We start from the raw sequence: 15087 nt of genomic DNA on the forward strand, positions 1-15087 counted from the left end.
GGAGACATAGGGCCTAAGATCTAGTCGCTTGGAATCACACCCCTCACCTTTAGGCAGAGTACTTTTTATTTTTTTAATTGAAATATTATTAACATACAATAGTCTATTAGTTTCAGGTGTACATAATAGTGATTTGATATTTTTTTACATAATGAAATAAGTCTAGTTACCATCTTAGCCCGAGTACATTTGAGCAATTCTTTTTTTTTTTTTAAGATTTTGTTTATTTATTTGACAGAGATCACAAGTAGGAAGAGAAGCAGGCTCCCTGCTGAGCAGAGAGCCCTATGCAGGGCTCGATCCCAGGACCCCAGGATCATGACCCGAGCCGAAGGCAGAGCCTTTAACCCACTGAGCCACCCAGGCGCACCCCCCCTCCTTTTTTTTTTTTTTTAATTTTATTGATTTATTTGAGAGAGAGAGAAAACATGTGCACATGAGCGGGGGAGGGGCAGAGCGAGAGGGACAAGCAGACTTCCAGCTGAACAAGAAAACGGATTCGGGACTTGATCCCAGGACTCTGGGATCAGGACCAGAGCTGAAGGCAGACACTTAAAAGACTGAGTCACCCCAGTGCCCCACATTTGAGCAATTCTTAAAAATAAGGATTTATCAGGTTCATGAAAATTTGCCAGAAGTACATCTGTTGAGTTTGCTAACCCAAGACATTCTTCTAGGGAGCTAAGTTTAATTCTTCCTAAATAGTTTTTTCATCATTTTTCCTTTTCCTTCCTTTCAAAAAGTATTTACTGAGGACCTTTACTGTGTATGGAATTATTTGGGAGATATCATTGAGAAAAAATGACAATATGGAGAGTAATTAAAAATGAACACTTGATGTAAATACCAATTTTGCCCCCCTATTATCCATGGGCACATTAATTAACTTCTCTGTACCTCAGTTTCCACACCTGAAAAATGGGCACTATAATACCACTCATTTTAGAGTCTTTATGCTAAACATCTTCCATTTTTCCCTCCAGATCCACTACTTTTCTCTGCCCTATTCCTGGCCCTGGGAGTCTGGCCTGTATGGGCTCTATCAATCAATGTCCTTGCTCTCTAGTTTCATTAGGACTTGATGGATGGGGATCCTGGGAGATCAGATCAAGGAGAAAATCAGAGGTAGATGGGAAAAGAGAGTTTGGTTGTTTCTTTTTTTTTTAATCCCAAGTTTCCTTCTTATTGGGTTACTGCAGCCTAGGGCAAGCTGCTGTGAAGACGGCCCTCTCCACAGAACTTCCTTTTTCTGAGCATTCCCAAACATGCCCTCACTTTATAACAAGCCTAGGAGTTCCCACATTCACACTAACCAGCTACTACTGAAGACACAAGTACCAAGAGTGGGGCTGTGCCTTTCGAGTAACTCAGAATGGGGGTTCTGATTCTTCAACAAGAACAGCCAGATCCCAGAGAACATTCTCTAGACCATGTTAAAGAGTTCGAAGATGGGAGTACAGGCTAAAACAGGAGAATTTCTGCAACTCAAGTAAACCTTGTCAACAATGAAGATCTTGTTTTACTCCAGAAAAAAAAAAAAAACAGAGTTTGAAGATGATCCAACTAGCCCTAGAATGAAAGCTAATAAAGTCTTTCTTATTACCTATCCCCTCCCCAATATCTGGTATCTAGTTAGGGCTCCTTCAGTATTTAATGGATAAATGAAAGAATATTGAAAAACCAGCTCTGGGCAGAACCAAAGGGAATAGTGATTAAAACTGGATTTTGTTTTATTTGTGTATAATATGTTTGTTGCTTACTTTTACAGGCTGTTCTTACTAAGCTTGTGGTCAGTATATGTTTATTATTATACAATGTGGATAACAATGATTATAATGGGAAGAATTTCTACTTGTCTTTAAAACTAGGTAGACTCATGGACAAATCTTTTAGAGATCTGTATTGAGTTTTATGGGGTTTTTTTAAAGCTTCTACTGGAGAAATTTAAGAATAAGGAATCTGAATTTTATGTTTTGAAATTGTTAATGTAACTACTGAATTTTGGTTTTCATAAACGTATATAAATTGTCTAACAGGAAGCAGTAATAAAAACTTGGATAAATATCTTTGAAGCTACAATGAAAGGCAAATATCTATTATAGCCATAAAGATAAGAAATATGCAAATATTAGTTAAGCTATGAAACACCTACCTGGTGAGAAATTATGTAGCCAATAAAAAATCATGTAACAATGACATAGGAATTGCTTATTATATTAACTGAGAAGAACAATATAAAAATTTTATAAATGAAAGATTATTATAATATAAGAAAAAAGACCAACAAACATTTAAGCATTAATAAAAGCCAATGGTTGTCTGGATGTTTATATTATGAATAACTTTTTCTCTTATTCTTAAAATGTTTTTTTCCAAAGTTTCTAATATAAACATATATTATTTGCTTTAAAAAAAAAGACTTTATTTCTTTATCTGGGAGAAAGAGGGAGACCTCTTGAGCAGAGGGAGGGGCAGAGGGAGAAGCAGACGCCCTGCTGAGCAGGAAGCTCCATCCCAGGACCCTCATGATCTGAACCCATTGAGCCAAACATATATTATTTTCATAATGAAAAATGTTAAAGCATAGGAAACCTATAATTTAAAATATAAATAATTTTCTTCACTAATAGAGAGGAAATATGTAAATCATATGCAGATAAATGTAGGGGCACTGGGCTAGCTTAGTTGGTACAGCATGTAACTCTTGATCTCAAGGTTGTGAGTTCAAGCTCCACATTGGGTGTAAAGATAAACATATTAAAAAAATCTTTACATTTGCTGGGGCTCCTGGGTGGCTCAGTCAGTAAAGCATCTGCCTTAGGTTCAAGGGTTCCCTGCTCAGCGGGGAGTCTGCTTCTTCCTCTCCCTCTGCTGCTCCCCCTGCTTGTGCTCTCTGTCAAATCAATAAAATCTTTTGGGTCACCTGGGTGGCTCAGTTGCTAAGCATCTGCCTTCCGCTCAGGTCATGACCCCAGGGTCCCAGGATAGGGTCCCAGGATTGAGCCCCGCATTGGCCTTGGCAGGAAGCCTGCTTCTCTCTCTCCCACTTCCCCTGCTTGTGTTCCCTTTCTCACTGTGTCTTTCTGTCAATTAAATAAATGAATGGAATCTTTAAAAAATTTTTAAAAATTAAGCTTTTCTTATAAATAAATAAAAATCTGTTTAAAAAACCAACCAAAGATCTTTACATTTGCAACGATGTGGATGGAGCTAGAGTGTATCATGCTAAGTGAAGTAAGTCAGTCAGAGAAAGACAAATACCATATGATTTCACTCATATGTGGAATTTAGGAAACAAAATGGATAAACATATGGAAGGGGGAATAAGAAAGAGAGGGAAACAAATAGTAAAAAAACTCTCTATTGCTAGGTTAAAAAAAATGCATATTGCTAAGTAAAAAAAAAGAAAGAAAAAAAAACTCTTAACTATGGGGAACAAACTGAGAGTTGATGGAGGGAAGTGGGTGGGGGATGAGATAGGTGGGTGGGTGATGGTGTAAGGGCCTACTTAGCTGGAGCAACCCCACCTCGGCAGAACAGCCATTTTGTTGTTTATGCAGTGAACCTAGATTGACCCTGTCCCCAGAGGAACTCACTTAGAAATGGGTCTGGGAAACGGGTAAAATATGGCCGACCAGCCCCTGATAACAGAGCCCATATACCAGGATGTGTCAGGTCAGGGAGAGATAACAGAGCCCAGAATGAAAGGATGAGTCAGGTCAGGTGGAGACATCCAATCAGTAAAGCATACATACTATCTCCCTGACTACCAAAGAATGTGGGCCCTGCCTTTTGGGTGCCTTTTGGGCGCCTATTCTGACCAGAGTGATAGGCTAGTTCAAATAGCTACTATAGGGTGAACTGTAATTCAATTGGCCACCTGTGTGTGGCCAGGCTCAACCACATGGCCTTTGCTCTATAAAAGTTAATCTCTAAGGCAGGGAGGGGTCGCCTCTTTGCAAGAGACGCCCCAAACGGTTGGTTTGATTCTTGATGCTTGGAGAGAAATAAAGCTTTGCTTGACCTTCACTTTCTATCAGTCTCTTTCCTTTGACCATGGACCCAACAATGGTTATTAAGGAGGGCACTTGTTATATGATGAGCACTAGGTGTTATATGTAAATAATGAGCCACTGAACTCTACTCCTGAAACCAATATTGAACTGTATGTCTACTAACCATAATTTTTAAAAAATAATAAAAAAATAAAAAAATCTTTAAAAAATAAAATAGAATACAAATAATTTTCTTTGCTAATGGAGAGAAAATATGTAGCTCATAGACAAATAAATATAAAATTATTCTTTTGGATTTGATCAAAAGGATATATACAGGGGTGCCTGGGTGGCTCAGTTGGGTAAGTGTCTGACTCTTGATTTTGGCTCAGGTCCTGATTTTGGGATTGTGGGATTAAGCCCCAGGAGGGGTTCTGCAGTCGTGGAGGAGTCTGCTTCTCTCTCTCTCTTCTCTTTCTCTCTCTTCTTCTCCTCCAGCTCCTCCCCCACTCTCTCTCTCAAGTAATAAACAAAATTAACATTTCTTAAAAAGGATAAATATAGCACTCAAAACTGACTCTTTCAGGCTTCCAACAAGCTTACAAAATCCCATTATATGAAAAAACCCACAGCTAATATCATCTTCAATGGGGAAAAACTGAGAGCTTTTCCTGTAAGTTCAGGAACAAGACAGGGATGTCCACTCTCACCACTGTTAAACATAGTACTGGAAGTCCTCGCCTCAGCAATCATACAACAAAAGGAAATAAAGGACATCCAATTGGCAATGAAGAAGTCAAACTTCCACAATTCACAGATGACATGATACTCTATATAGAAAACCCAAACGATCTCCAACAAAAAAGTGCTAGAACTGATCAATGAATTCAGTAAAGTTGCAGGATACAAAATCAATATACAGAAATCTGTTGCATTTCTATACAACAAAAATGAAGCAGCAGAAAGAGAAATCAAGGAATTGATCCCATTTATAATTGCACCAAAAACCATACCTAGAAATAAACTTAACCAAAGAAGTAAAAGATCTGTACTCTGAAAATTTAAAAAACATGGATAAAAGAAACTGAAGATGACACAAAGAAATGGAAAAACACTCCATGCTCAAGGATTGGAAGAACAAATATTATTAGAATGTCTATATTACCCAAAGTAATCTATACATTTAATGCAATACTTATCAAATCCTATTATATGTTATTTATTTATTACTATTCACATTTTTATTTTACTGAAATTTTGTTATAATTTAAGCATAGCTGGATAGGACAATCTTGATCTATAGAGCTATAGATCACAGCTCCTCTGTGATAAAATAGCAAAGGAAAAGGATATGGATTGGTAATAAGGAAGCTTCAAGTTTATTATTTTCAATTTCTTTGTTTCTTCTAGATTACCGGACATTTTGATCTACTGGATTCAATAGGGAGGGTAAAGCTTATACGAAGCTATTCCTTTTGGGGCTGGTTGAGAGCTTTAGGTGAAAGGAAACAAAGCTAGGCTGCTGAAGCTATTCCTTTTGGGGCTGGTTGAGAGCTTTAGGTGAAAGGAAACAAAGCTAGGCTGCTCGCTGCATCAGAAAAGAAACAGATAACTCCAACTTCCTTGTGAAGATTAACTGTATACTTGGCACTTTTAAGCAGAAATGCTTAAAATTTTCACTTCGTCTCGCAAAAACACTATTTGTGGGTCAATGATTGGAGTTCATTGGTGGAAGTTCACTCTTAGCTTTCTTTTTAGGAAGGAGATTGTAAAACTTCTGGGATCCAGGTAGGGTAATGAACAGATGACCTTAGACAATTCCCTTGAATTGGTTGGGATTCAAACTTGAGTTTCTAATGTCAGAAGGAAGTAACCTGATCTCTGACTTTGAGCCAGTAGCTGTTAGAGTCTCAGCCAGGTCTGTCTCCTGCTTATGTTGAAATCTGTAAGAAGGTGGAAGAGAGTGAGGGATACCCTCATTTTCTGAATCCCTAGAATGTATCTCTTGTGTGTGTGTGTGTGTGTCTCTGTGTGTGTGTGTATCATATTCAACCTCTAGTACCTAAGCCTGTGATACATTTTCAAAATAAGGTAAAATTATGACATATAAATATATAATATCTATAAACTAAGAAATTATTTTATAGGATATATAAAATAAACACATCAAAGACTTTACATAGTTCATTAAATGTAATGAGAGAACTGGCAAATTTGTTAAAATTGGCTCAAAGGAGGAGTCAAAGAACTACAACTTTGTATGGAGTAAAGGAATGTTGAAATGGAAGCAAAACTAGATTTTGCTCTAGGAGTGGGTGGTAGAGACCTCGATTCAACCTCCATCAGGCAGGATTTATTTGCATGTCTATAGATGACGGAAGGCAGAATAATGCCTCCTTCCCTCACCTCCAAAATAGTCCAGCCTGATCCTCAAAACCTGGGAATCTGTTAGATGGTGAAGAGGAATTAAGAAGAGGCAGATGGAATTAAGATTGCTAATCAGTTGACCTTATTATAGAGATTATTTTGGATCATTCGGGTGGGCTCAGTGTAATCACAAGGGTCTTTAAAAGTGGAAGAGAGTAAGCAGGAGGGCCAGAGGGAGCTGCAACTATGGAAGGATGGTCATAAAGATAGAACGTTGCTGGCTTTGAAGACAGAAAAAGGGTCCAAGAGCTCAGGAATGGGGTGGTCTCTAAAAACTAGAAAGGGCAAGGAAATATAATTTCCCCTACAGTCTCTAGAATGGAATGGAGCCCTACAGATACCTTAATTGTAGCCCAGCACAGCCTGTGTGGGACTTCTGGCTTCTAGAACTCTAAGAGAGTAAAGTTGTGTGGTTTTAATGTGCCAAATTTGTGGTGATCTTTAAATTAAGAACTTTAAATTAAGATCTTTAAATTAAGAATTAAGCTATAGAAAACTAACATACTAGAAAAAAATTAGTTGTATTGCTATCAATTATCTAGAACTTAGTTTAAAAATAGCTCAGTCAAAAACAAAGGCACACACACTTACATACATGTACATACGTAGTAGGTAAGACCTCATACTCATGCTATATCTGCAGAGCTTATGGAGCTTACCGTTGGGGCAGCAAATAAAAGTAAGAATGTATTCCTAACGAGATGAATGACTCAGCACTTAGCAATTGCAAAGATGCCCTATCCAACCTCAAGATCATTAATCACTGATGGAAGCAGAAATGAGCAAATTGATGACTTGATGGTTCAGTAGAATCCCCCTTAGAAACTGGGGAGAGCCAAATCATCAATAACTCTGGAATCAATTCTTGCTCCATCAGCCAATTTCTAGCCAAAAGGAATAATGGCCTTTTAGTGGCCAACAGCTTCAGCTTTGGGGTTGTGTTACAGTAGACTTTTCCGCCTTCAATTAAAATAAGCTGGATAACAGGAACTGATGTTCATCCTAAGGAAAGTCGTATCAAGTCAAAATTGATAGACATGGTTGGGGGGGAAGCAAAAATATAAAAAGCATCAGATAAAAATCTGATGATTCAAGTGGAATTACATTGTTTTTGTTTCCGGCATCTATACTTTGTTCTTTTCATAGCAACAGACTTAGAGTTTTAGATGAGGCTGATCCCACACATATTCCTCTTACTACTCCATTCAGACAAGAGTGGGTGAATGACCCAAACCTGGCCCATTTGTCTTCATGATATGTTAAGAATTTTTGAGACCAGAGGCACATGGCTGCTCAGTTAGTAGAGCATGTGACCCTTGATCTCTGGATCCAGAGTTTAAGACCCATGTTGGGGGTAGAGCTTACTTTAAAAAAATAAAATAGGGTGCCTGGGTGGTTCAGTGGGTTAAGTTTCTGCCTTTAACTCAGGTCATGATCTCAGGGTCCTGGGATCAAGCCCCGCATCGGGCTCTTTGCTCAGCGGGGAGCCTGCTTCCCCTCTCTCTCTCTGCCTGCCTCTCTGCCTACTTGTGATCTCTCTCTCTCTCTGTGTCAAATAAATAAATAGAATCTTAAAATAAAATAAAATAAAAAACTCCTCACATTCAAGCACACTCTTTAAAGAGGAAAAAAAAAAGTGTGTGTGTGTGTGTGTGGAGGGGGGTGATCTGGCTGGCTCAGTCAGTAGAGCCTGTGACTCTTGATCTCCTGGGTTGCATAGAGCTTACTTAAAAATAAATAAAAAAAAAATAAAGAAAATCAGGTGCCTGATAGCTTAGTTGGTTAAGTGCCTGCCTTTGGCTCAGATCATAATCCTGGAGTCCTAGGATTGAACTCTGCATCTGCTTCTCCATCTTCTTCTGCCCCTCCCCTCCGCTCCCCCAACCCACTTGTTCTCTCTTTCTCAAATAAATAAAATGTTTTTTTAAATTTCTTAAAATTAAATGAATAAATAAATTATAGGGCCAGATTTAACCCATTGAGAATCAAGCTTGGATCATTACAGTCCTTCCAGTCTTTTCAAAGTAGTAAATTATTTTGCCCCTTTTCCCCCATGAGTCTGTTTGGAATTAATTTCTGGATACTTACAGTCAAGATAGCCCTTACCAAGACAACCATGTATATTTGGTAAGTTATCTCACTATTATTAAAGATAAAACAAAGGCATATTAAAAATTTTAAGAGCTTGCTTGAGCAGAAATCAATTTGAATCAGGCAGTGCCAAACCAGAAGTGTGAGAAATGTTCCACTGACTGGAGCTAGGAGAAAGCCTTCTATTGCAGAGGAAAGGCAGAAGCAAAGCAAGGAAGTTATTTGATTGGCCATAGCTTAGACTTTTTTTCTTTGGAAATAAATAAATAAGCCTTGTTTGGAAAGTTTAGCTAGCTCCTCGTGATTGATTATCCTTAGATTTTGTTTTCTTAACCTTGAGGCATCTGCTTGGGCTTTGGTTTTGGGTTGTTTACTTACACTGATAAGGTATCAGCACCACTCATTCTAAAGGCCTCCTTGATTTAACACTGCCAAACACACTGATGCAGAAAGAAAGAAAAGAAATACACCAGAGGCGGAGCGCCTGGGTGGCTCAGTTGGTTGGGCGTCTGCCTTCAGCTCAGGTCATGATCCCAGAGTCCTGGGATTGAGCCCCACAAGGGGTTCCCTGCTTGGAAGTGAGTCTGTTTCTTCCTCACCCTCTGCCCCTGTGTTTCCTTGTGCTCTCTCTCTCTCCCCCAAATAACTAAAATCTTAAAAACAAACAAACAAACAAACAAATAAAAAACCAGGGGAGGGGCACCTGGGTGGTTCAGTTGGTTAGGCATCTGACTCTTGATTTCATCTCAGGTCATTATCTCAGTGTCAGGAGAGGAGCCCTGCCTTGGTATCCTTGCTCAGCAGCAGGGATCCTGCTTAAGATTCTCTCTCTTCCTCCTCCTCTGTGCCCCCTCCCCCTGCACATGTGTACTCTCTCTCTCTAATAAATCAATCTTTGAAAAAAAAAAGGTACACCAGGGGGAAATATTCCAATAGTTAAATAAAAAAAAACAAGGGATTTAAATAACATCTACACATAAATAAAATGATTCATGATACTTCTTATACAAGAAGAATGATGGATGTCCCCACATTCAATAGTTAGCACTAACCACTGAAAGCTCTTAGAGAATCAAATATCTTGGCAAAGTGGCTTCAGCTTCTTCCATTATGACTTTAGTGTATTTTATATTGTCCCCAAGTTGCCTGAAACACTGTCCTGGAATCCACATCAGGATCTATGGGATGCTGGGTGGCTTAGCTGGTTGATTGTCTGCCTTCAGCTCAGGTCATGATCCCAGAGTCCTGGGATCTAGTCCCAAGTTGGGATCCTTGCTCAGAGGGGAGCCTGCTTCTCCCTCTGTCTGTTGCTTCCCTCCCCCACAGTTTGCACTCTTTGCTCTCTCTCTCTCTCTCTGACAAATAAATAAAATCTTAAAAAAAAAAGAATCTATACTTATATTTGAAGCCCAAGGGAATGACACAGAAATGGAGAAAATATAGTCTTTATGATGTTTCTGTTCTAGGGAGAAATAGCAGCAGAAGAAAATCTGTTAGTTACTAAAAGTGAGCACGATTTGTAAGAATAATTATAGTAAACCTGATAAGTTGTTATCTCCTTATTTTCATCCACTCAAAATAAATTATTTCCTTTTTTGTAGCATTTCTAGAACCTTCAATGTAGTGCTACATCTGTGGTCCTTTTAGTCCTCAGCACATCTGAGAATGCAGAAGACTCAAAAAGAATAAAATCAAAGGAACTCCATTATTAGAATCATATGATTAAGTTGGGTCAGTCAGCAAAACAAAGTCAACCTACTAAAGAGAGTTTGAATGGGGAGTATCATCCTTCATAAATCGGGCAAGCAAACCATGAACCACTTGGAAAGCAACAGGTTTGTGCCCTTCTCATTTACCTTAATTTAACAGGTGCATGGAGCCATGGCCTGGCAGTGTCTGGTTAATCTTGGGGTCTAATGTTGTGGGACAGATTGTTCCAACATCCTTTCCCCATATATTCACTTACTGTTTTTATCTAGCTTTCAAAGGCAAAGGAAAAAATTGAACTCATAACAAAGGACTTATATCAAAACATAACTTTAATATTTAAATAGACTTTTAAAAAAACTCCAGCAAACCAATAATAATAGATAGCATAAGAGACAAACAATCCAATAGAAGAAGAGACCACAGAATAGAAAACCTGAACAGCTAATTAAGTTATGAAAGGATGCTCAGCTTCATGGCTACTAATGAACATGCACATTAGGACAAAATGAAACAGCATTTCCAGACAAATAAGATTAGTGGTAACTAAGAATAACAAATGTTGCCTGGGATTAGAGATATTATTGTAATATAAGTACAAACACTAGGAATAAATTTGCAATTATTTTTATTTTTTTTATTTTTGTTTTTTTTTTAATTATTTTAATATACAAAGTTGAAGACATCCTGACCTACCAATTCCAATTCTATTTTTATTTACTTTTTATTATTATTATTTTTTAAGGATTTTATTTATTTATTAATTTGTCAGAGAGAGAGGGAGAGAGCAAGTGCACAAGCAGAGAGGCAGGCAGAGACGGAGAGAGAAGCAGGCTCCCTGCCGAGCAAGGAGCCTGATGCAGGATTCGATCCCAGGACCCTGGGATCATGAACCGAACTGAAGGCAGCGGCTTAACCAACTGAGCCACCCAGGCATCCCTATTATTATTATTTTTTTAGTAAGCTCTATACCCAATGTGGTATTCAAACTCACAACCCACCCCTACTCCCGAGATCGAGTTTCATGCTCCACCAACTGAGCCAGTCAGGACCCCTATATTCCACTTCTAAATACTTATTCTAGATAAACTCTCATGCAAAGCTGTCCATTTCAAAATTGATTTTAAAGGTAAAAATATGTCCTTTAAGATGCCAAGTAAATTCATTTCTGTAATTCATAAATAGGATTCCAGAGGATAGCTAGAATACATGAACTGAACCTAGGTGTAGCGACATTGTTACATCTTAAACACAATGTTGATTAAAAGAAGTGGATTCTTTTTTTTTTATTAAGATTTTATTAATTATTTGAAAGAGAAAGACACAATGAGAGAGGGAACACAAGCAGGGGGAGTGGGAGAGGGAGAAGCAGGCTTCCAGATGAGCAGGGAGCCCGTGCAGGACTTGATCCCAGGACTTGATCCCAGGACTCTGGAATCATGACCTGAGCCGAAGGCAAAGCTTAACAACTGAGCCACCTAGGTGCCCTGAAAAAAAGTAGATTCTAGGACCATGCATGAAGTATGGCACCATCCATTTTTTTAAAAAGATTTTATTCATTTTAGAGAGAGCACAAGTTGGGGGAGGGCCAGGGAGAAAAGGAGAAGCAGATTCTCTCCTGAGTGCAGAGCCCAACGCTGGGCTCCATTCCATGTCTCCGAGATCATGACTTGAGCGGAAGTCGCTTAACCAACTGAGTCACCCAGGCATCCCAGGACTATCTATTAAAAATGTACAAGGATACTAATCTATACTATAAATTGTTTATAGTGCAAGTACAGAGATAATACAAATATATGTAATAAAAGTATAAAAACATGAACAGAAAGGGGCGCCTGGGTGGCTCAGTGGGTTAAGCCGCTGCCTTCAGCTCAGGTCATGATCCCAGGTCCTGGGTTCAAGCCCCATATCGGGCTTTCTGCTCAGCAGGGAGCCTGCTTCCTCCTCTCTCTCTGCCTGCCTCTCTGCCTACTTGTGATTTCCCTCTGTCAAATAAATAAATAAAATCTTTAAAAAAAACATGAACAGAAAGAATACAGTAACTTCAGTAAAAAGATAGCTCTGGATTGTTAGAATATGGAATGGGGATGGATTTCAACTCTATACACTGATTTAAAAAAGAAAGAATCTGAAGCAAATATGGCAGAAAATTCACTTCTGTGATACATGTATCCCTGGTAGCACAAACAAATTCTCTAAAAGATGTACAGGTGTTCCATATTTCAATGGAATGAACCAAAGCAAAACTCCCATGTATTTCTTTTCCTAAAAGTTATCTTTTTGAGAACTTATCACACTGGTTCTTTCCAGATTCCAAAGGGCATCCCTTGCAATTTTCTGAATCTTAGTAGCTGTTAAATTTTCCAGGGCATGAAACAAAGGGACAGTTTGAAACATGAAGTAAGATGTTGAGAAAGAATGACTCTAACTGGGTAACAAATCCTTTTGAAATCCAGCAAACTTGCCATAGTTTTCCTTCATGCCTCAACATCATCAGAGCTGACAGTTACTCACCAAGAGCCACAGAGACATTTGTGAGCCTGGGGATCTCCTGGGAACACTGTACTGTGCTTTGGGATATATGTTAACCCCTCAGATTCACTCACTTGCCGCTTAAAATGTAAAATGTTGAATAAGAAGTTCTGGATACAATTGTGAGGCCTCTTGTCCGGACTCCCCTTGCAGGCCCCGGGGCAACTTTTTTCCTTTTACCCATACAGGGTGTAGAGATTACTTAAAAATAAAATCTTAGGACGCCTGGGTGGCTTAGTGGGTTAAGCCTCTGCCTTCAGCTCAGGTTGTGATCTCAGGGTCCTGAGATCGAGCCCCGGATGGGGCACTCTGCTCGGCAGGGAGCCTGCTTCTCTTTCTCTCTCTGCCTGCCTCTCTGCCTACTTGTGATCTCTGTCTGTCAAATAAATAAATAAAAATCTTTAAAAAAAATATAAAAAAATAAAATCTTAAAAAAAAAGACTATCAACTGAAAGTCCTCCACCTTCTTCTATTCCCCATTGTGAAGCTTCTCATGTTTGCTTTCTTGAAACGTATGACCTTTGAGAATGTAAAGTCATTGAATTATAAGAAAAGATTAAATGAATTCTCTAAAGGAATAAGAATATATGCAGGGACTTCATTGAGGGATTTTTTTCTGATGGGAAAATTGGGAGATTACTGATAGGGTCACTGGGCAGTGAGATTCAGGAGGCATAGTGGTATGCTGGAACCAGCTCGTATTGGCTTGCAAGAGCTGATTGTCAAATTTTTCAGAATTTTGTGAACTGGTTGTTATGCCCAGCCATTATTAAAAGGGTAAGTGTACACGTTTGCAATAAGTTGTATTAAAAAGAGATAACAGAGGGACATGGCTGACTCAGTAAAGTGTAAGACTTTTTTTAAGCTTTTTTTTTTTTTTTAGATTTCATTTATTTATTAGAGAGAGAGAGAGACCGCAAGTAGGCAGAAAGGCAGGCAGAGGGAGAGGAGGAAGCAGGCTCCCCGCTGAGCAGACAGCCTGATTCGGGGCTCAATCCCAGGATCCTGAGATCATGACCTGAGCCAAAGGCAGAGGCTTAACCCACTGAGCCACCCACACACCCTTAGAGTGTAAGACTCTTGATCTTGGGGTTGTGAGTTCAAACTCGATGCTGGGCACAGAGATTACTTAAAAAAAAAAAAGAAAATAAACATTTAAAACTCATTCATTCTTAATTTTTTTACTACATTTTATCATTATCTATGCCCTTGAGGTTATTTATGTCTATTGTATCTGCATGATGGGAATATTACATAATGGTGTGTTACGTACAACTCTTCCCAATTCCACATTCAGGGACACTATGTTGATAGTTTGAAATAGGCGGTGGTGAGGGTATTTACAACATGGCAACACCAGCAGGAATTACAGATCAAGGCTCAATTTATTAGTTTGTTGATTGTCTAGACTTAAAAGTTATGGAGAGAATGTTGATGCAGATTAAACTTAAAAGTGTGTTATGTCTGTAGCTGTTACATTGTAAATAGCATCTAAAAAATTGAGTGGGAGCTCCTGGCGGGGGGCTCGGTTGGTTAAGCATCTGCTTTTTGGCTCAGGTCATGATCTCAGGGTCCTGGGATTGAGCCCTGCATAGGGCTCCCTGCTCAGTGGGGAGTCTGCTTCTCCCTCTTCCTCTGCCCACCTCTCTCTCTCCCTCCCTTCTGCTTGTGCTCTCTCTTAGTTGTTTCACTTTCATTTTACTGCTTAACAAAAATATCAAGCAATATTCGTGGAATTATGCTGGTTTATCAATAGCAATAATATGTTGCTTTGGTTATAAAAACTCAGTAAAAATCAACAAAAGTGTTTTGTGAGAATCAATTGGTTATGCGGAATTTAAATAGAGGACATTTATAAGTTAATATTTTTGTAATAACATTTTTTTTAAGTAGTTTTCAGGCTTGAGACAAAGAACTCTACATGCAGGATGGCATCTTACATATGTTGGACAGAAATAAGAGGATCAAGCCACAGCCAGAAAGATTCCAGAACTGCAGAGATCTGTTCGATCTGATCCTCACGTGTGAAGAGTCAGTATACGATCAGGTGTTGGAAGATCTGAATTCCAGAGAGCAGGAAACCTGCCAGCCGGTGCACATCATCAACGTGGACATCCAGGACAACCACGAAGAGGACACCTTGGGGGCATTCCCCATCTGTGAGCTGTGCCAGTGCATTCAGCACACGGAGGACCTGAAGAATGAGATCCACGAGCTGCTTCAGGAGTTCCAGGAGAAGAGCGGCAGAGCCTTCCTGCACAAGGTCTGCTTCTACTGACCCAGCCGGCCTGGCGCCAGGCGTGCCACCCACCCTTCTGAAGCCATCTTTTTGAGC

The 15087-nt window shown here is 39.2% G+C and overlaps 1 protein-coding gene across 1 annotated transcript in view; it reads left to right on the plus strand.

The window, feature by feature from the left end:
* The window catches only part of LOC125094166 (RNA polymerase II subunit A C-terminal domain phosphatase SSU72-like), a 29487-nt gene extending 14402 nt beyond the window's left edge, over positions 1 to 15085 (plus strand). Inside the window, exon 2 of the mRNA XM_047719857.1 lies at positions 14660 to 15085. Coding sequence (XP_047575813.1) covers positions 14660 to 15030 — 371 coding nt within the window. The 3' untranslated portion in view covers positions 15031 to 15085. The remainder of the gene's footprint in view (positions 1 to 14659) is intronic.
* The last annotated feature ends 2 nt before the right edge of the window (positions 15086 to 15087 follow it).

The sequence above is a fragment of the Lutra lutra genome, chromosome 2 (assembly GCF_902655055.1).
Source record: "Lutra lutra chromosome 2, mLutLut1.2, whole genome shotgun sequence".
NCBI classification, from domain to species: Eukaryota; Metazoa; Chordata; class Mammalia; order Carnivora; family Mustelidae; genus Lutra; species Lutra lutra.